We start from the raw sequence: 21,016 nt of genomic DNA on the forward strand, positions 1-21,016 counted from the left end.
AATAGTTTCTTTGAAGTAGTGACGTAATACGAGTTTCCTAACGAGAATTGAGTGAAAGCGTCCAGAATTGCTGTGCTAGATAGATTACGCTAGAAGTTTCATTGAAAATCAAACAGCATAATTTCAATTTAGCTTACTCATATGAACCAGCTAAATGTCCTGTAATGCCTCCAACTTGAGCTAGCAGCATCTATAAGTTATAGCCTCACCGTGTTACATGCTAGCATTTGCACATAAATGTGTCTTCTCGTCTATCCATTATTTCAATATCTCCAGCTGTAAAAGAGTATTCAATGATGAAGTCGCTGTCGTAGTCCTGTCTTTGATGTGACCGTATTACGCTTTTTGAGCCGATCAAGGTGTACCGGTTACATTCCAATGACGCTATAAACACGCTAGATGTTGTGGAATCCGTGCAATAATATTTTCGTTTGCCCTCTCTTTTCTTTGCGCATGCCCAGTTCTACCAGCTGGCCGAGCGGGTAAAGCTGTTCGTGGCATACAGCGAAAGCACAGACATCACGTGCTTCGCGCCCACCAATGACGCCATCGACAGCTTCCGCGAGAGGTTCCCCAACAAGCACATCGAGGTCACCTACCATGTCGGTAAGTCAGTGCAATCAGCGCGCATGCGTGGACAGCCACGTGGGAACACGCTCAGCCCCGATGACGCCGAGTCCGTCGCTGCGTCGTCGCTAACGTTGGGTGCCCAGCAATGTTGAACGTTCGCAGCCTCTGCGGTAGACAGAAACTGTACCTCTCAACATCTCTTGGGTCGGTGGCCACATTACGTGACAATTTATTTTACCTTTGACCTCCCACCTAGAGTAGAACCGGAACTTACCCCGGGATACCCTTTCAAAAATAAGCGTTTATTCCTCCTCCTCCTCCTGCCCTTCTTCATTGGCTCGCACGAAGCCGCGGCCCCGCTATTACCAAGATTTTAAAAATCTGAGGTTATACATGTCTTAAACAAAGCCTCATTATGAGGCGAAGTCATAAATTTTGCTCTCGTGAAGTTGTTTAGTACGCACCCTGTACATGGTACACGGACGTTCTTGCATTCCGCCTCCATAGGAATGCGGCCCGGTACCGAACCTGTGACTGCATATCGCCGAGGTGAGGAACTCGGTGAGACAGTCGCATTAGAATTTAGAAGAACATGCATCCGGAGCGAAATGTGGGTAGAAGAAAGGCCAGGGGGGCTTGCCTGCTGAGACTAATTATGCTTCTTTTAACGAGGAGAGGAAGGTGTTTACCATAGTTGTCGTGGGCAATGAGGGCAATGTCGTTAACGCTGCTACCGTTCGGACTGATAGGCCAGAGGTCGCGGAGCAAGCGGCTATTGCGCTCGCCCTGGTTAACAGGCGCAGGCCATTTGTATATAGCGATTCAAAGTCGGCCGTTAGGGCCTCTGAGAAGGGCTCGGTGGCTAAGGTTGTTCTTAAAATTATGCAGACATGCATATCTCTCAACACTACTTATGTTAGTTCCCTGCTCACCTTGGGATGATTGAGGGAGCCCCTCCGAATCTCAATGAGTCCGCTCATGAGGCAGCGCGAGATCTTACCCTCCGATGCTCCGCGCCACGGCGTGGTGGTACTGCCCGAGAACAGACTCTCCCATTCCACATACAATGAAATCACGAAATATTACCTTCTTAATCGCAGGGTTTACGGTTTGCCGCATCTAAACTAAACAGGGCTCAGGCACTTACATTACGCTTACTACAGACTGGTACTTATCCTTGCCCACGGAGACTAAACATGTTTCATCCGGAGACGTATACAGAGCCTTATTGCCAATATTGTGGTGCTTTAGCCACGCTCGAACACATGCTCTGGTCTTGCGAAAGAAGTGAAGACTCGGCGATCAAGGATGCGTCCAGGGGGGAGGCTGCACTTCGCAGCCCGGACCTGGATGAACAGTTCTGGGCTGTCCAGCAGGCTCACGACGTGGCCGTGAGGCTTGGCCTTCCGGTCCCGACGTGGGAGCGGCCCGCTTAGTGGTTAATTATCACTACTTGCAGGACAAAATAAAGTTTTCCATCCATCCATCCATCCATCTTCATGATCCAGTGACCCCCTTCTAAGCGGTTCCCTATTTAGTACAGCGTTCCATTGCGCATAGCAGATGAGTCTCGCCTGTACTTGTTGAGTCAATTCGAGAACATCTACTACCACTCATCATGACAAATGTGTAATCGGATACGAAGAGCCTCTCTTGCGATAATACGTTGCAACAAACGTAACCTTACCGCGTGGGGTGTGGCGTGTTTGAAGTATCAGGTCGCACAACGCAAGCAAAAGGTCACGAACACGACGCCTGAAAAACAGAATACAAGTTGCGCAATGAGTAATGTTAGTCCTTAGCTGCTGCGTTTGTTCATCTTGACATCCCATTCATCGGGCTCGGATTACCACTTACTCACTGACAGCTTTCTGTGGCAATGAAGGGAAAGCTACACGGGTGGAGCTTCCCGGCAACGCTTAACTTCACCATGTAGTCCGGCACACTATTGCAGCGCTTTCTTTGCTAGCTCCCTACTTACGACGGTTTCACATTTACCAAAACGGGAAAGAGAAAAATAACACGAATCTATAACACAGGGTGTTGTATTTTGTCTCAGTTTTAAAGATAAGTGCTGTGTTATATGCAAAATGCTATTTTTTTTTTCAATTTCCAGCTTATGCTAACGCGAATTAGATTGCAAGTCTGTTTCCAGTACCGCAGTGAAGCATGGGCTTCGCCTCCGTATAGTTCTGCCTTCATTGCCACGGAAAGTTGTCCGCAAGTATAGTGAGAATTCCACTATGCGCAATTCATTGTATTAATGATGCGAATCAGGATGTCGTCATAAAACATCTGCTTCGATATTTACGTTTAACTTTTATCCTCCAGTGTGAGCAGCAGCTCAAAATGCAGGTAATTAGCGAGTGAGCGAATAACGCAAGAGCTTCTACAATCACGATCGCTATCTTTTTACAATTGGGCAGCAGCTAAGTTTAAGAGGCGTATTATTTAGCAGTAAGCATTAGTCCCGCTTTATTCACTCCATTAGAGCTACTAATCACGAGGGCAGATAGTTTAGCTAATGAGACATTTGCAACGGCAAAATGTTGCAAATGTTTACCTGTGGTACAGGCGCAGTGACGCGGATCCAGCGACCACCACAAACTTCCGTCTAGTTTGAGAAATTTCACAAAGAAAAAGAAGAACACGGACGGAAAACGCGCGGTTTTCGTGCACTCGCCCACAGGCGTCCAGGAAATAGCAAGCCCCGCCGCGAGCGGGAACGCATACCGAGGGCGCCTTTTGTCGTCGGAAGCGCCGTCACCGCGGTGCCTGCCACCCGGCACCGTTTTCCGCGTCACAGCCGGGGCATTCGCCCCGCCGCGGGAAAGCAACGTGCCGGAGCTTTTAACAGCACTCCCGCGCAAGCTTTGACGCTCTACGTGTCGAATTCGGTGCAGTGGTGTAGATGCTGGCGCCTCGGCCTGACTCCCGCTGCGGCATGCGGCATCGCTGAGAATGCCGTTGCACGCACGCTTCGTGCAGTCTTCGCACTTGATACAATACCGTAACGCGACGCCACGTCGTCGTGGGTAAGTGCCCCCCGGGTTCAGGACCTGAATTTACAAAGCCGCTCGCATACGCAAGAATGGTTCCAAGAAAAAAACTTTGGGGTCAGGTCTTGATGGTAACAGCTGACCGGATTCCACGCCCTAAAGCTGCACCTGGGCCATGACAAGGACTGCGGTGAGAGGTTCGGGGCACTATCGACAACGCGGGGTTCTTTAACGAGTGATAAGTGATAGGCACTGGAATGCGAACTGAGCCTGCAACTTCGTGCCACCGCCGTGTGTCAGTCGTGATGGGGGAGCAATGTTAGTGAAGGTGCCAACCAGTGACAAATAACCGCTGCGATTCAAAACTGTGTTGAACCCGATGCTGCAACATATTAGTGCTATAACATAGTAACGGGATAATAATATGGAGACGCGTTCAAATGTGTTTATCTCCACAAATCACTTCGTAATTATCGTGTGTGTCATTGAGTGTCACTCAACTTCCTCTTGACTGTTGCAGCTTGCTTTAACCACGTATGAAAACTTCGCGGCGGAGTTACAGAAAGAGACATGCTTTAATGGTGTACTGGATATCTGTGACTGGCCATACGTCCAGCGCAAGTGTGATGCTTAAAATGACACAATCATGCATAATACGCAGATGCGCAGCGTACACTAGTAGTATCGCAACGAACACACATGGTGACAAGGACATAAAACGTCTCGTTCGGGCCAGTGTCCCACCACAGTGGAAGAGCAATGTTTAGAACTACTTTGGGCTCTCAAAAGTTTTTTGTTTACGTATATTGATATGGCCAACACTTTATTGTAGAAACGGACCATCAGCAACTTGAAATCATAAATTGTGTGAAGCATAAATAACATAGTGAGCAAATTAACAATTACTATGACTGGAGTGACGGATGGCAAGGGACGGGAAGGGGGGGGGGGATTAGTCGAAAGCAAATGTTACCGTGTCTCACGCGACTGCTTCCTCAGAACGAAAAGGTCACTATAGCACCTTCTGTGGGTTTGCCCTGGCGGGACACATATATTTGTTTATGTATAGACCTGCGACTTCAGCACGCAAGTTCAAGCAAACAATCGCGGTATGCAACAGAGATTCGTATCTGACACGGGGTCGCGCCCATGTATGAAACATTAGTTGGATTTTTGGTACTGTGAGCTTCAACCCGGCCGTTTTCGAATTAAAAAGTATGCGTTAGCATTGTGCCACTTCCTCGTCTCCACGCAGCCCGGTGTCATAATCAATTTTTAACAAGGAAAGGCGGGCTAGTTGGTGGTCGATATCGGAATGCATCATGTAACCGCGCAAACGACAACGGACGAGGAAAGAACCATTGAACCATTATGAACCGTGACCAGACGTACTCACTTCGTATGGCACCGCCGTGCGGGCCGCACTTTGAAAGCGATCTGCGATGCCGACAAGTGTGTTGACTGCTGACAGCTTCCCGCACGGTGTTCTCGCCGTTTGCTTAGCGTTGAAGAGAGACGCGCCGTCCCGTATCTCGAGGGTGACGTGCGAAAGTGGCAGAGTGAGGCGTGTGCTGAGAGCGCTGTGTTCTCGCCGCTTCGTTGGCGTTGAAGCGAGAGGCAGCGCAAAGGTGAATTCGCTCGCTGCTGCGGACGCTATTTCGAAAGCGGTCGTCTTATTACGGGACGGACGAAGGGACGGTTTTCTGGTTGGATGAGCTTAGAAATGCTTGCGGCTTAAAAGAACACTATAGTCACGAGAGCCACTGGACTCCGTGACAACTTTGTTGTTCGTATTGCAGCGTGGCGAGCGTACCTACGCACTCGCCGTATGCAGTCCTGCACGAAACTGCTGAGAGAGCGCGCAGACAACGCCATGCGACGTGTTCGTGTGCGCGATTGATTGCGTTATTGTCCCAGCCGGAGTGCCCCCACGCGCCGCGCCTCACGGAGTGCCTGCGGGCAAAGCTGCCGAGCTGCGCCGACAGCCGTGGGACGAACGGCTTCCGCATACGACGATGGACACACCCGAAAGTTTGCTCCTTGATGTGGGAATATGGAACCATTAAAGCTGTAAACGCTTCTTACACGCCGTTTACTTTACGAAAGGAGAACGTGAGCGTGACAGCTGCGAGAAAGGAATAAGACACACATCCTTGCCACTTGCCACTGTAAGCATTAAAATTGGTAAAATCCCACGGGCACGACAGTGAGCAGAACGGGGGGTACCGCACATTTTTTTTTTTCTTTTTTTTGAAATGATCCCTTCGACACACGCGTTTTGTGGGATATATGCGCACTTTACTAATGATGACTGTACTTTGGACTCGGCGCGCAGCAGCAGCAAATTTGAAGAGAAACGATCGAAAAAAGCAACTTTCTAGACCACAGCAGCTTTCTGCAAGTTCCTAAAGCAGCGATTTCAGCTGCTTTGGGAACTTGTCTGTGTAAACTTGCTCGCAGTAAGTACCCACTGGCGTGCTCACCCCATCAAAAGACTTCCAATGATGGGGCCGGAGACCGACTAGCAATACTTTTACGCAGGCAATATTTTTCGTAAATATTTATTCGACACCCGTAAAATCATAAAACTAGCCCTATTTTAAATCGTGAGAGTTGGCAGGTATGAAGATAGTAAGCTTTTGTGAGCACTTACGATCCGACAATATTGTGATTAGCCTTTCGTTTGTTTTTATTTTTTGTTTCCATTTATTTTTAATGATGATTCTTGCGCAACGACAGTGAGAGGGGGAAAATAACCCGCTGTAACAACTGTTAGCCAACGAAGCCGTTATAACGGGAGCGCACTGTACCTTGTCGACGACACAGAATCGTGCGCGGGAGCTTCTCTGGCGCCTGTCCATCCGAAGGAATAAAACAACGAAACACTTTGTGAACGACACTGTTTTAAAGATTTTTTTCTTCTCTTTGCATTAAAAACTCTAGGTGGGGAAAAGTAACGCGGACCGAGACCTCAACCACGGCGTGCCTCGTAATCAGATTGTGATTTTGACTCGCAACCCCCTAGAAATAATATTTTAAAAATTGCTCAAATACTCTTCCACAGTCCACAATATGCGAAACAGTGATTAAGGGAAAGAAATAGCGTTGTTGAAAATTGTATTGAAAAAGAAGACGCACGCATCCTCCGGACCAGCGATCATCATCATCGTCATTAGTTCGTTTCGTAAGAAGAAGAGTCCCGGCGAGTCCGCCAGCTCCCTTGGCTGTTTTTTTTTTTTCATGCGCACAATATTCTAGAGCAGTGTTACAGTTATTTTTTGTCTGCATCGTCGTCTCACCTGTTGTGACAGGTGAAACGCATGGTTGCAGTTTGGCGTTCTGGCAGATATCAGAGTCAAAATAATTTCAGCAATGATGCTTATCGATAATTTATTTTCGCAAAGCACTAAGGAGAACATGTTTGCCTGAACCAAACCTGAACTGAAAAAAAGAATTGTAGCGTCGGCACTCTACAATACAGTATAGAAATCGCATACTCAACAAAGCGTCATAAATGACAAAAGAGCAGCAGCTACGTTAGCAAAGGTGGGATAACTCAGGTGCTGTGCAGAAACCGACGGTGCTTTGTAGGACAAGTGATTTTCTGCGTGCGTATGCGATATTTTTGGTTGTTGGTCCACCTGAAGTTTCTTGTACAGTCGAAAGAAAGTTGGAGTCTCCTAGCTCTATGTGCTATTTTTCACATATAATCTTACTCTGGCAACTCTATCCGGCATTCTGTGTTAAAAAAAATAAATAGAACATTGGTATACATTAAATGTTTTGCTAGCTGTCAAAAGTATTAAATGGCGTGACACTATAAAAAATAAAACGATAGAACTTGGAAGACATAAATGTATTAATTCTGACACTATGATTGGGAGCATTGTCCAACGTTTCTACCTGAAGTCCGGTACATTGCAACAAAGTAATCAGGTTTAATATATTTCTTGTTGTACACCACGTGATAGTATATCAGCTGTCACAAGCAGTCCTGAAACGCGAGGCATACTACAAATATTATAACTCCCAATAGAGTTGTGTCACCATACCACCTGTGGTAATGAACATCCTAATAATTGTTAGTTTACGCAGTCCAAGACTAAACAAGAAACGCGGGCGTAAAATATGAGCACTGTTTTTAGTTACCACATGTGTGTGTACCAATTCATTACAGTTTAATAAAAATGAAGAGTAATTTAGTGCTCGTATCAAAACTTTTCAGGCAAACAAGGAGACCTGAAAACATTAATAAACTTTTCGTGATAAATAAATTAGGTGAAGATGGGAAAGCGTATACTTAAGCAATTCTCATAACCCAATTTATAGCACGAGTTGGGAGTTGACTGAAATAGGCCTTCGTACTGCTGTGGACACAGCCGGGCTCTAAATTATGGTGACGATGAAGATGACTGCGTATCAGGTCGAACTAGTGAACCCCTTCATTTTGTCGTAAATATGCATTATTTTTATTATAATGAAGATGCTTTTGCCGCCGACAATAAACGCGAGATGTAACGCCACCAATTTACAGATTCCAAAACTGCGATATTTCCCAGCACAAAAAACAAAAGAAGAAGAAGAAGAAGAAGAAAAAGAAGAAATGGAAGAAAGAAAGAAACACTAGAACGACAGTGACTACACTAATGTAATCACGAGCCATTCAATTCTGTGAAGGTGGATGACCATGCTAAGCTGTTTAGCACGCGACAGACATGCTGCATGAAATTTTGAATAAAGGTAGAAACATATTTATTGTCCCCATCGGTGGTCATCGTGACGCTAGTACACACATACATTCTCTCATCACTTGTGTTATTAATGAGTCCGCCACGTAAAACAATAACCAGCTCGTACCCCCTAACACAGTGGATCATACCACCGTAAATAAAGAAAAAAATTTGACGCGGCCTCCCTATTACGACGACAGAAGACAAATGAAATTCTACGCTGGAATGACGAGCAGCAACGGAGCCAGCCGTGGAAGACGACGACAATGCTCGAGCCATTGCTGCTGCTGCTGATGATTATATATATATATATATATATATATATATATATATATATATATATGTGTGTGATGAGAAAGAAGGACAGCGGCGGCGTGACCGAGCTATCGAGGCAGGCGGGGCATAGCACGCGCACTTCTTCCTTCTTAGCCTTCCTGCCTCTTCTTTTGCACTGTCCCCACTACTGCACGTGGCAATATTAACGCGACAGCGTTAAGGAGCTCGTGTCGCAGAAAAGCCGGTGTCGTCGGTGTCGGTGTCGGCGGCGTTGGCCGTGAGCGATAAATCCCAGCAGGTCCTTCATGAATAAAAAACAACTTGGAAGATGGGCTGGGTGGTAATCGAACCAGGGTCTCCGGAGTGTGAGACGGAGGCGCTACCACTGAGCCACGAGTTTTTTTTTTCTTTATTGTCTGAGCCACGAGTTCCATGCTTCAAAGCGGTACAAACGCGCCTCTAGTGAATGCGGTGTTGCCTTAGAGGCGTGCGTCGCTTGCTCAGGCGCACATTTCGTTGCCGCGCCGAACGCTGCGTTGCTCGACGCTCACGGCGTCCGATGCGGGGCGCGTAGTCGCTGCGCTGAAGCCCATTGTCTTACATCCCTTGGCGGGTCGACGGGAACGCTGTCGCGTTCCACTCTTGAAGGCGAAGCTTAAGCGTCCTCCAGTTTTGCTGTTGTTGTTGTTGATGATGATGATTTCCCCTTACCAATAAGCGGCAACGGAGCAAGCTGTGGAAGAATACGACGACGAGCGCGTGAGCAGTGGTACGAGCGCGTTCGCGCGGTTGCGGGTTGTTCGCGGACGACGGAAATGCCTTAGCCACATACAGCTTCGCTGTAAAAAAATCGCAAGCGGTAAGCACTGTAGTATCTTTCGTGTTGGCCAAACTTTACCACAGAACTGCAGACGCGAATAACTGTAGATTAAAACTACCTCATTTCTAAGATTTTGTGTGCTAGAAAGATTGACCAATAATAAAGCAATAAGGAAATTCGAGTTCACGCGAAAGATTCTTGTCATATACCTCTACGTACATGACACTGAATATTTTACCTGTCTTTAATTGGTTTGACCTCGAATGAGGAGTTGGGCAGGAAGTGCTAGAGCATTTGCAAAACTACGTTATGAAGAGTGCGAACATTATTACCGAGATTTTTTTGTGTAACGATTTCAATCTCCCGGCTATTGATTGGTCTACGTTTTCAGCTGGTAATAGTGATTACACTAATCATGAAGAACTCACTGACATTGCGTTTCGCTTTGATTTAAACCAGCTGGTCAAAAATTACACGCGCATTGAAGGTACCAGTATGTCTGTTCTGGATCTTCCCTTTGTATGTAGCAACATCCTCGATGAAAGTCAATGCGATGTCATTGATGGTATTTCAGATCATAAAGCTGTCTTAATTAAATTCAGCTCCATTACATAAAGTTGACTATTGTAACTCGCTTGTCAGTTTTTAATGCTGCCGATGAAAGAGCAGGTTTGAGGGCATTATCAGACCGAAATAAGAGAGCGGGCTTGAGTTTCTTAAATGCACTTCTTGTTGGGCTAGTTGGTAGCTGTTCATTATAAAATATGAAGACGCCAAATAAACAGCGCCCTGTCCCGTTCTCTTCTCTTGTGTGTGTCCGTTTATTTGGCGTCTTCATATTTTTGCGGTTCTTGTTTAAAGTTGCTTAAGGCAAATTAAAAACCAACGCTCATCAATACGTCACACATTCTCTTGGTTACGCTACGGGACGCAGAAATCATTTGACTTTGCTTCCTTTTCAAACAGAAAAAATAATGTTTTTAAATACTGCTTTTTTCATCGCTCGCTGGTCGAGTGGAACAACCTTGGTAGTTAGAGGGTTGAAGTGGTTGTACGTTGATCAATTTCAGGCGTTCATTGAACAGAGTATGTTAAGTCTGTTCAGTGCCATTTCTTGATTTTAATGTTTTGTACTGCCATAATTGTGTTTACTAATTATGTACAGTGTTATTGTCAAGTTTTGTTTTCTTTATTCGTTTACTGTTTCACTATTTTGATGTGTACTGATGTCAATCCCACCCTACCACGGCCCCTAGTCTGGGCTTGGAGTATTGTAAGTAAATAAATAAATAAATAAATAAAACAGTGCTTGACTGCATAGTTATGTAGACCAGTTGGAAATGCGCCGATACCCGCCACGTTCACATCTTTGCACTCATTGTCTACCAGAATGTCATACGTGAACTGTTGAACATTCCAACACTGTAAGGCTGCAAGGCAGGCAGGCAGGCTTTGATCAAGCTGGTGCGCACATAAAGAAACATTTTAACTCCGTTATGTTAGCAGCAGGCCCAACCAAATTTTAGAACCTCGCGCCTTAGTGAACATACTATACGACGCCATGTACATCATCATCATCATCATCTATTTATGTCCACTGCAGGACGAAGAGATCTCTCTGCGATCTCCAATTACCTCTTCATTTACACTTTTCGTTACATTAAATTTCTCGGTGTAGTTCATAAATTTTTGTTCAAGACAAATTCTCGTGACCAAAGATTTAGAACGATACTGGCAACTGCGATTCTTACTTCCGCTGTTTGGTTTGTGCGAACGAACCGCAGACATTACTAAGGTACCCCCATTAAAGCTGCAAACTGTGCGCACTCATAACGTCGTCAAACACAGTAAACCAATGCAAAACAATATATCCATGCTTGCGAGAAGAAAAAACTATGCATGAAAATCAACATAAGAAAGAACGTCCAAATTTAAATAAAGCCAGGACCACAGAACGACACTGCCCTTCCTGTCCTTAGTTTGTTTCTAGGTTACTTCGCGTTCCCATGAAGCTATAAAGACCAACGCAACGGAATTCCGAAAGACCAGAGTCTTACCTCATTGATGAGACTGCAGAGTGATGTAAACTACGGCTGCAAGAACTCCGCAGCAGTTCCAGTCACAATCGCGCGTCGGCATTACGAATAAATTCACGGGTGTTCACGAATATCACGGGTGTATTCGCCGATAAAATCTGGTGGCGTTGTAAACACGGACCCGGCGAGACACGAATCGCGGTGCTTGCTATCGCATAGTGTGCACAACAGCTTTCCGATAGAGCGACAAGCGTTCTATTACAACGCGTATTTTCACTATAGAAGCCAAGCTGCACTTAACATCGCTTGGTGAACGGAAATATTTGAAGCCTCTGTTTAGCTTTCTGTTTGGAACTAATCATCATTTCTTGCGATTGTCTAACCATTTTTTGTGAGCTGATCCCGACAACGGTTCAGTCTCACACAACGCTAAAACCCACACGGTGGTACGGTACCGCCAGCACCGCTGCCGATAGTACCGTGCGGTGGTAGGTTTCTCGCATTCTTCCCTGGTGACTGTTAGTGTTTTGAGACGCTGTCATTGAAACGCTGCGCCTCGGTTTGAGGACGCCGACGCTATATATCAGTCCAGATGCTGGGCCTCTAGTCGCCAGAGGCTGTCACATACGAATATCACGTGCAGCACAGGATTCCGAAATTATCCTTGTTGCGCTAGAAGTACCGGTTGATATCCCAGTTGGGATCCCACGTACGTGTAAGGCACAGGTGTCAGAAATAATTACTTCTCAAAGCAAGCTAAGCGCATTCTTGGATATAGAAACCCGAGCTGGTCCGTCAACATTTTTTTTATCCCTTCTTTCTTTCAGTTTCGCTCAATTTGGCGGAGGACAACCTTCCTTCGTCGGTGCCAACAATTGCCAAAGGGTCACCGCAGCTCTACCTCACCAGGGCGCGGGACAGGGTAAGAGCTCACACTCTGCCACGCGGACACGCAAATGCAGATAAGAGCGGGCTTCATTTTCTCTTATCGTTGACCTGAATGCGCCTTGACCTGAATACTTCCCGTCAGACTGCGCGAGCGCTAGCAGCCCGAAACCGTGTTTACGAGTTTCCACGCGGCCTTTCTGGCATAATTAATCGACAGCGTCAAAGAAGCAATCTCGTAAAAGCACCGGCTAGTTTCTGACCAAACTTTGGTCACCAGTGGTGTTTCCCAGTTAGCCTTGTTTGTGGTTGGGTTTAGGCGTAGCTGCTCGACCACTGGAGGTTTCGTGTAGCGCAGTCCGTGAATTAGTCAAAAGGTAAGCATAAACCTTCGGCCGCCTGAGCAATGTATATATAGCAACAAGGTACGCTTCGCCTCTGCTCCTCCGCGCGCACCGGGCCACTTCCAACAGGTGCATATTGACGTGTAATTCTCGCAATGTGTCTATGTCGAATGGCTCGACGTATTTAGTGTCGGTAAACGGACGTTGTAGATGGGGCTAACCAGACTGATCAATTAAAGTAAGTAATTTAGGGTAGCGAGAAATCCGTCTAAGAGTTTGCAATTTTGCAATATCTACATATATATTGTTCACTTCTTTTGGTATGACTAATAAAAATCGGGACCCTCCGTTTCCCTTCTTCTCGTTTGTTCATATATATATATATATATATGGTGCTATATTGGTCTTGTAGTCCAGCGTAGCACTCTCATAATAAAACCTGCGATGCTACAGAACGCTTTTTACGAAATCCGTAGCTACGCACTTAATTTTGCCATGTTCTTACTATGGCTCTATCTTAAACGCACATAAACGTGTATTGCAATGGATTACCGAGGCTTCAGTCACAAGTTCTGTACACAATGTATATACTTCTGCAACTTCTACCACCGTTACTGCATACCGGAGGTGAACCACATCGCCAGGCAGGCGGTCATCGTCCCTCTTAGCCTTGCGGTGATCTCGTTCAAGACGCACATTATAATCGCTACGAAGTTAACGCCCCTCGAATGTAGTATCCGGTGTGCTAATTTTCTGTCAACAAACTTATACGAGAGTCGTTTTCTTTTTCATATTTTGTACGCAGAGTGTTGAGTAGAGAGAAGGTAGGGTACTTCGCTGCATCACAGCGGTCCCACTGGTGTAGCAAACCTAAGAGAGTTGAAAACATTTTATGTATTCGTTTATTTTTTTTTATTTTATTTATTTATTTATTTTTTATTTATTTATTTATTTATGGCACCCTCAAGACCCCAAGGTATTACAGAAGGGAGTGCAAAAACGGGAAGCATAACGATGAAATACGAAAAATAAACAATGCAGCATATTAATAATTCCTAATTATACAGTGCTACGTAATATCTTGCCTAATGTTTGCAAGTGCGGCACATAACGTAAACAATGGGGATTTTGATTAGCACTTTCTCCGTTGTCGTGTCTCGCAGTTCTTCTTCGTGAACAACGCCAAGGTGATTCGGCGGAGGGAGCTCACGTTCGAGCAGTACAAGCAGAAGCTGTACGTGATTGACGACGTGCTCGAGGCGTTCATTCCGACCAGCGGTGTGACGCCGAACGCCTTCGAGTTCCTCAACCAGCCATCAATCTACAACATCAACCAGAGGCTCGTGTGAGTATTCTCAGCTTTTATTTTTACTTTCTCCTTGTGGGTGACACTGTACTACGCATGCTGTGAGCTCACCAGCGCTAGTGTGAGCTTTCATGAGGCACCGTTGTTTGCGAAGTGTGTAGCGTATTTGAGACGGAGAAGCATCCCGATTACTAAAAGGAAGTGCCACATGGATTTTGCTCGAGCAGTAAATTCAACAGTAGCGAGAAAATTAGGAATGGCATTGACGAAATCAGTAAGATCTTGGCTCGACCTATAGCTAGATGAATAGAAAGAGAACAGGTTTTTGCTTGATTAGTGACTAGTCTATGGGATAGCCGGTTGTAATGTAGCGCACCATTCCATCTTTATCCCCCTTAATACATAACGAAAGGTGGAGTGTGGGACATGCCCCACTAATGCAGAGAACAACGGCAATATCTATCAAAGCCTCCGCTCTGGAAACAACCAAGGACTACGGAGCGCATTCAGTAACAGTGTCGATTGCTGGTCCGAGATCTTGCCGTACTCTGGTGGGAACGTTCAGCAGACCATTAATAGTGTGTATAAGTTGATCCAACGAGAAATTTCTGCTTGCACGTGTGGCTTAGAAAACAGCTTTCGGCGGCCGCGTCTTCGCAATCACGTGCTTGCGCAGCATTGTGCTAAGCACAACTTTGTCGCCGGGGTCTGCGCAGGTTCTTTCACTCACGCGTCCAGATGGCGTACGAACAGAGCCTCTTCACAGAGGACGGCATGCACACGTTCTTTGTGCCTGTGGACGACGCGGACCCGGCCAAGCGCACCCGCGTCGAGATTGACAAATACGTGAGTCTTGCCCTCTGTTTACGTCATTTTCTTTGCCTGAGACGTAAGATCCACAATGTAGCAGAATGATACGCGCTACAGACTTGGAAAGGCTGAAGGGAACACTGTCGCAAACTCACTGTCAAAAAGACAGACTGAAAGCAGTTTCTCAGTCTTTGTTCTGTCGACTTCGTCTGTATTTGTTCCGTTTCAATTCTAACTGTGGGTTATATCGTTTGCGTGTTTACCGTTACACGTCTGTTTGTTTTCTATATTACCACACTGTGAAGCAATTAGGCCAAGAAGATTGGTCTCTTGACTGTTTCACTGTCATCTTCTAAAAACAATTAAAGAAAAAGACAGGCGGCACTGCACTCAAGCGCTGCCTTCAGAAAAGTTGCTACATGAGCGCGTAGCGATTGCGTACTGGCATGGAAGTTTTCGTTCGAGAGGCCAACATTTCGAAAAAGCGCGGCTGCAGCCGCACGTACTCGTCGCGGTTGGTTCGTGTTCCCCGCGCCCGTCGCAATGTTCTCGCCGATCGTTCTTACCAGGTGGTTCGCGGCCACGTGATCAAGAACCGCCGGCTCTTCACGCGCACAATGGGCAATGAGACGTACGAGTCAGCCGCGTGGGAAGAGAACGCCGTCAAGGTCGAGCTGTCACTCGCCAACCAGTCGGATTCGGCCGGTGCCGAGTACACGTGTGAGTTCGTTCTTCCTTCCCCGCTCACCCCCATCACGTAAGACTGGCAGCGAAAGGCAAGAACGACTTAAATGTTGTCGCAGTCACTGCCTAATGCGAAATATGATTGTGTTTGATGATTGAATTTGATGATTGAATTTGATGATTGTATACTTGATATTGTTCAATGTTGTTTACCCTGTCCGAATTACATTGTGAAAAAAATAAAATTTTTTGGACCCAAACTAGCCTAGGACTATGGGTATACCCAGTGTGTACAAGCTTTGTTGCAAATGAATTAAATAAAAGTCAGACAATCGATAGATCGATCGATCGATAATGGCGACACGTATTCCACACTTCCTTATCGAAACAAACTCAGTCATCGTATAAAATGTGTGTGGCAATATGTATATACCTTGGAAACAAAATCTGCATACGAGGATTTTCGAATATGCTGTTGAAGTTATAGTACAGTTTTTTAGGGATATATTTCGAAAAGCTCTAAACAAGTTTGTCCGGGCACCAGGAAATTAGTTGGTTAGTTGGTGCTTGCCACCATATGGACGTAATGAACTTGACTTAACATGGCGGGTTAGTTTGTTAGAATTCATGACAGAATGTGTAAGCGCTACTGAACGAAGACGTATACATACAGAAAAGAAGAGACACACAGGTACGGCGCTACTTTCAACTATAGGGTTATTTTCGCACGCATAAATAAGTATGTACCAAACGAGCGGAAGCAAAAGAGACAAAAAAGAACATTCAGTGGTGCATATCGAAGAACCGCAGGCGTTTACAAGGCATGAAAAAAATGTACACTACAATATTTACAGCGATAAACCGAGAAATTGCATCTCTTTTTCTGAACACTGAATGATTGCTTACGCACTTTTCTTCTAAATTCACAATTACATCTGGCCCGCGACGCGGCAGAGGGGCATGGCCTCTCTGTCCCGACGTGTGAGCGGCCCGCTGAGCACTAATCGCGCGCACCGACGGACCTCAAGAAAGTTATTCATTTATCCATCATCCATGGGCTTCCACAATTTCTCTTGCCATCCTACTTCAAGCCTTATACAAAATAGAAGTACTTTCAAACATGGGATTGCAGCCGCAATTTCGGCAATCAATGCCCAAATGGCCTGGAATTAATGTATTGTAGTAAAATCAAATTAAAGCTTGGGATTTTACGTGCCAAAATCACGATGAGATTATGAGGCACGCCGTAGTGGGGGGCTCCGGGAATTTGGACCACTTGGGTTCTTTCACGCGCACCTATATCTAAGCACAGGTGTGTTCGCGCATTTTGCCCCCATCGAAACTATTTGGCCGCCGTGGCCGGGATTCGATCCCTTGATCGCGTGCTTAGCAGCCCAATACTGTAGTCACTAAGCAACCACGGAGGGTGTGTAGTCACTGATGTTTATTTAGTCCGTGATTGGTGCATCTGCCTGTTTGACCGACATACGTTTTTCGCGCGAAAGCAGAATGGCGTAGACAACATTATGAATGCAGGTTACAAAATATTTGCGATCTTGAGTATAACCTGCGTTCGTCGTGTTATTTTCTGAATTAACCTGTTTGCATAGCTTCTGTAGACTCGCAAGGGCATAAAAAAAAAAAAGAAACCCACGTCCGCTCCTGACTTTCGCGCTATTATTTTAAGATTATGCGAAATACAATGAATCTACGGCACTACAGTAACTTTCTTTGCTCTAGCAGTGCTACTGCTTCCCCTTGACGCGTTTTTATACTTCCTGCTCAAGCGCTCAGCGACCGAGGTGAGTAGACGCAACCGGTAACCAAATTCTGTCAGGCGCTTGGCTTGATCCCTGAAACTGGTTTCCACCTTGGGTCACGTGACTTTGTGAGAGAATTATTGAACCAAGATATTACTATAGCGCGCTTGACGAGACTTAGATGAGCGGAAGGAAATGGTATAGGACTGGCTTATTGCCTCTCGGATGGTAACTGCAGCAGACCTTTTGAGGTGAAAAGTACAATTGTACTTTTCTCGGTTTAATTCCTCGGTTTATCGTTGTAACTATTGCAGTGTATGCTTTGATCATGGCTTAGACACGTGTACGGTTGTTCGATATGCACCACTGAATGTACTTTCTTTGATTCTTTTGTTTGCCTTCGATCGCTACGCATTGACCGGCTCGTGCGAAAATAAATGCTTAGTTGAAAGTAGCGCCGTCTATGTGCGTCTCTTTCTATCTACGTCCTCGTTCCGTCGCGCTTACACATTCTATCATGGCATAATGCAGTGCAAGGCACTGTAGCCATGCGCCTGTTTGGGATCTTTCCTGAGGCGCTGGTTGGTCCGCATAATGAAGTGGTCGCCCCGTTCTGGCCGAAGTGTTTGCGCAGAGCAACACCATGTCGACCGAGCCGCAGCGCCAGAAGGGTGTGGTCTTGTCGAAGATCGTCAAGCCAAACATCCCTGTCAAGAATGGCGTCGTCCACTTGATCGAGAAGCCGCTCATGGTCGTCGACACCTCCATCAAGGACTTCTTCCACCGGGAGCGGCACGGACGCCTCGAGTGAGTTTTCACCTTTCGGGTGGGGGATACAGGACATCGTCGGCTACTGTATATTTCGGTACCTTATATTCACAGTTCACACAGTTGCGCAATGTGGTTACGAAGCAAATCTCCTCTTCCAGTTGCGTTTTTTCGACAGACTACGTTACGGCAGAGTCAAAGTGGCGAGATAGCCCCGTCTAGGTGAAACACGTTCTGCGTTTAATAATGTAATCCCGTTGATCCGACAGTGTGTGCTTTGTTCCGTTTCCATACACATGCCGCCACCAAGTTGGACCACGAAGCCAGGAACCTAAAGGATACGTCTGCTGCCGCGATGCGCGAATACTGTGTTACTCATAATTATTTCCGAATACTCCTTATAACAAGGTGAGGCAGTGCCATATAAAACAGGCGCTTTAAGAAAATTTTCGAGTTTAGTCTGCACATCGAGAAACGGTATCGCAACAACGTGTCTACCACCAGACAAGAGATTAACGAATGGCTGCAGGAGCCAGGTCGCGTGATTAGAGTAAAAAGGTGCAATCAAAGTGACGTGTGACAAAATGTTTGGACACATCTGACATAAACTTCAAGCTTGCTCGCGAGCAGTCAAATGCATGCCAAAATTGTTTTCTACCGAGTCGTGCAATTGAGGATACCCAGAGAAGTTACTTTAACGCTCTGCTGCTAAACACGAAATTCCGGATGGAATTCCGGGCCTCGGCGGTCGCATACGGATGGGGGCGGAATGTAAAACGCTCATGCTTTGGGGGAACGTTAATCAAGTCCAGATGACTGGCATTTACCGGAGCTCGCCATTAAAGCGCCGTGGTGTCATGGCCCACGAGTTCTTTCGAGATGTTAAACGCCGCAATTTAATTTTTGATCCTACTGCCGAGCCAGATGTCGCTTACTGGTTTCGCGATGGCGGCGTTCTCGTCTCAACGGAACGGTGATCCGAAAACGCACACGCGCACGTACGTAGCTTGGTGAAATGGCGGTGACCGATGTTAGCCGATGATCCGAAGTTTTCATCCAACTTTGTTCAACTTTCGTACTCTGTTTTAATAATCCTGAGGCACACACGCGCCTGACTGCAACTGCCCCTTAGATGCCTGCACGATTGCCCACTCGATTAGTTCACCGCCGCGAGAGCAGAAGGCAGGCGCGTGTTCCGCCTGATGCAGGGTCCTCTCTCCGCCGCATTGAGCGAACGGTAGCGCACTCCTCATATCAAGCAAGCGACGGTCGAGATAAAGGAATAAGTGCGTCCGATATAAAGTACCTCACTTGCACTCCCTTGCAATACAAATAGATTTTTTTCGTGAACACGTACTCGAAACGTAATGATAATGGCCTCGAAGTGTCTATAGCTACGTCGAACGAACGTGCGAACAATCCGATTTGTCGGTCTAGAGATACGGCGCAATGGCGCATCCGTAGGGAGAACGCCCTTCCATAACCGCATTGCTCGAAGATACCTTAGGAATACAGTGCGTAAATTACGTACAGAGCTGATTATCACACACGCATACCTTGCCGTCATAGTGTGCGTGAGCTGGAATTCGGCACAAACAAGGGAGAGAAGTATACGTGCCGTAGCGCACTTCGATGACACTCTGTGCTAGCGCGGTGAAGGGCTCGCTATTCTGATGAAAAATCTGTTTAGAAGTTTCTGTAGGGGTTAAATATGTTATAGGTAAAATGTTAGAGCAGAATGTGCGTAAAGTAACCGGCCTTCAACATGCCAAAAGTGGCAAAAACAAAGTGGCAGAGACCCGAACGTTTTCAGGCAATGCTTACAATTACCGGAGTCCTTCCATGGAAGGACTCTGCTATTATACTGATGGAGAAGGAGCATTTCAAGATTATGCGGTGCAGCCGCAAGATTTGATGGAGATGTTCAATGCATGCGTATGCTTACCCGATTTTTAATTCTTTTGTGTAGCATTCTTGAATTTCTGTTTGTGCGGTTTCCATGTATGGTTTCCCATATATTAAAGAAAAAAATCTGCGGTGGTGCTAAGGTAACGTCTTACGTACCCCCTGTGGCCCAAGGTTTGATTCTCCGACAAAACGTTCTTTTTTTCTAAGTTAAATTTTGTTTCTTTTTCTCTGTCCTCTTTTTCAGCAATGTCTCTGACGTGGCCAAAGTATTTTCGCCATTTATATCTGATAACGTCAAATGACAGCAAGCAGCACGTCCTCACTGCGGCGTGGCATCCCGATCTAATGCACCGTCGGGTCATACGTACAAGTGGCATTGTTGCTTTGTTTCTACAACACGTTTCTTCCGGTGCTTTTACATGTACCGTGTATAGCGCATGTAAGGACGGCGCAATAAACTTACCTAACCGCGTTACCCGACCGTCCGATGAGTGCGGCAGTCCGGCAGCAGTGATGACGCACTGTTTCGTCTGGTCCTGCCTCGTCAAGTGTGATTGACGAAAAGGTTTTCGCCACGCCAGGCAAACTGCCGCAGACAAAAAGAAAGGAAACCAATGAACAAGCAATTTAGCGAACTGGTATTCCAACCAAGGTGCCTAGCGTAGCAGTCGGAGATTTTACCACAAAGCTATAACAAAGCGGCCGACTTGCAATAGTTTCTGAACTTGTAATATTAACCACTGACGGAAAACTGTTCAGCTTCCTACCGAATTAGTTTTCTTGATTGTGGTATTTCTAAACTAATTATTGGGCTCTTTAGGTAAGTTGTACCCTAACCTTTAATCTATAACGTAGTGAATACAAACATACACTGGATTTCTGGTAAGAAAACCGAGCCTTCAGCCAGCGTTGATTACCTTAGAAGTGAGCTACAGAACTATTCTTCATCACGTTTGCGCAGAACCTAATCGGTAGAGTATTCACTACTTTGAACAAATGAAACAGCATCAAAGTACAAGTTTGTACATGCGGACACAGCCGAAACTGCCTTTAAGCTGATGTAGACAGCGACGTCTTATACGACGCTGTTACATATGCTACCAATTTTCAGGCTTTCACT

At 46.0% G+C, this 21,016-nt stretch overlaps 1 protein-coding gene across 1 annotated transcript in view; it reads left to right on the forward strand.

Annotated features, from left to right (window-relative positions):
* Positions 1-21,016, forward strand: part of Fas1 (fasciclin 1) — a 66,843-nt gene that overhangs the window by 20,458 nt on the left and 25,369 nt on the right. The window contains exons 2-7 of the mRNA XM_065432540.2: positions 462-606; positions 12,259-12,353; positions 13,824-14,005; positions 14,683-14,812; positions 15,346-15,496; positions 17,844-18,027. Coding sequence (XP_065288612.1) covers positions 462-606; positions 12,259-12,353; positions 13,824-14,005; positions 14,683-14,812; positions 15,346-15,496; positions 17,844-18,027 — 887 coding nt within the window. The remainder of the gene's footprint in view (positions 1-461; positions 607-12,258; positions 12,354-13,823; positions 14,006-14,682; positions 14,813-15,345; positions 15,497-17,843; positions 18,028-21,016) is intronic.

This window comes from Dermacentor albipictus, chromosome 4 (assembly GCF_038994185.2).
Source record: "Dermacentor albipictus isolate Rhodes 1998 colony chromosome 4, USDA_Dalb.pri_finalv2, whole genome shotgun sequence".
Taxonomy (NCBI): domain Eukaryota; kingdom Metazoa; phylum Arthropoda; class Arachnida; order Ixodida; family Ixodidae; genus Dermacentor; species Dermacentor albipictus.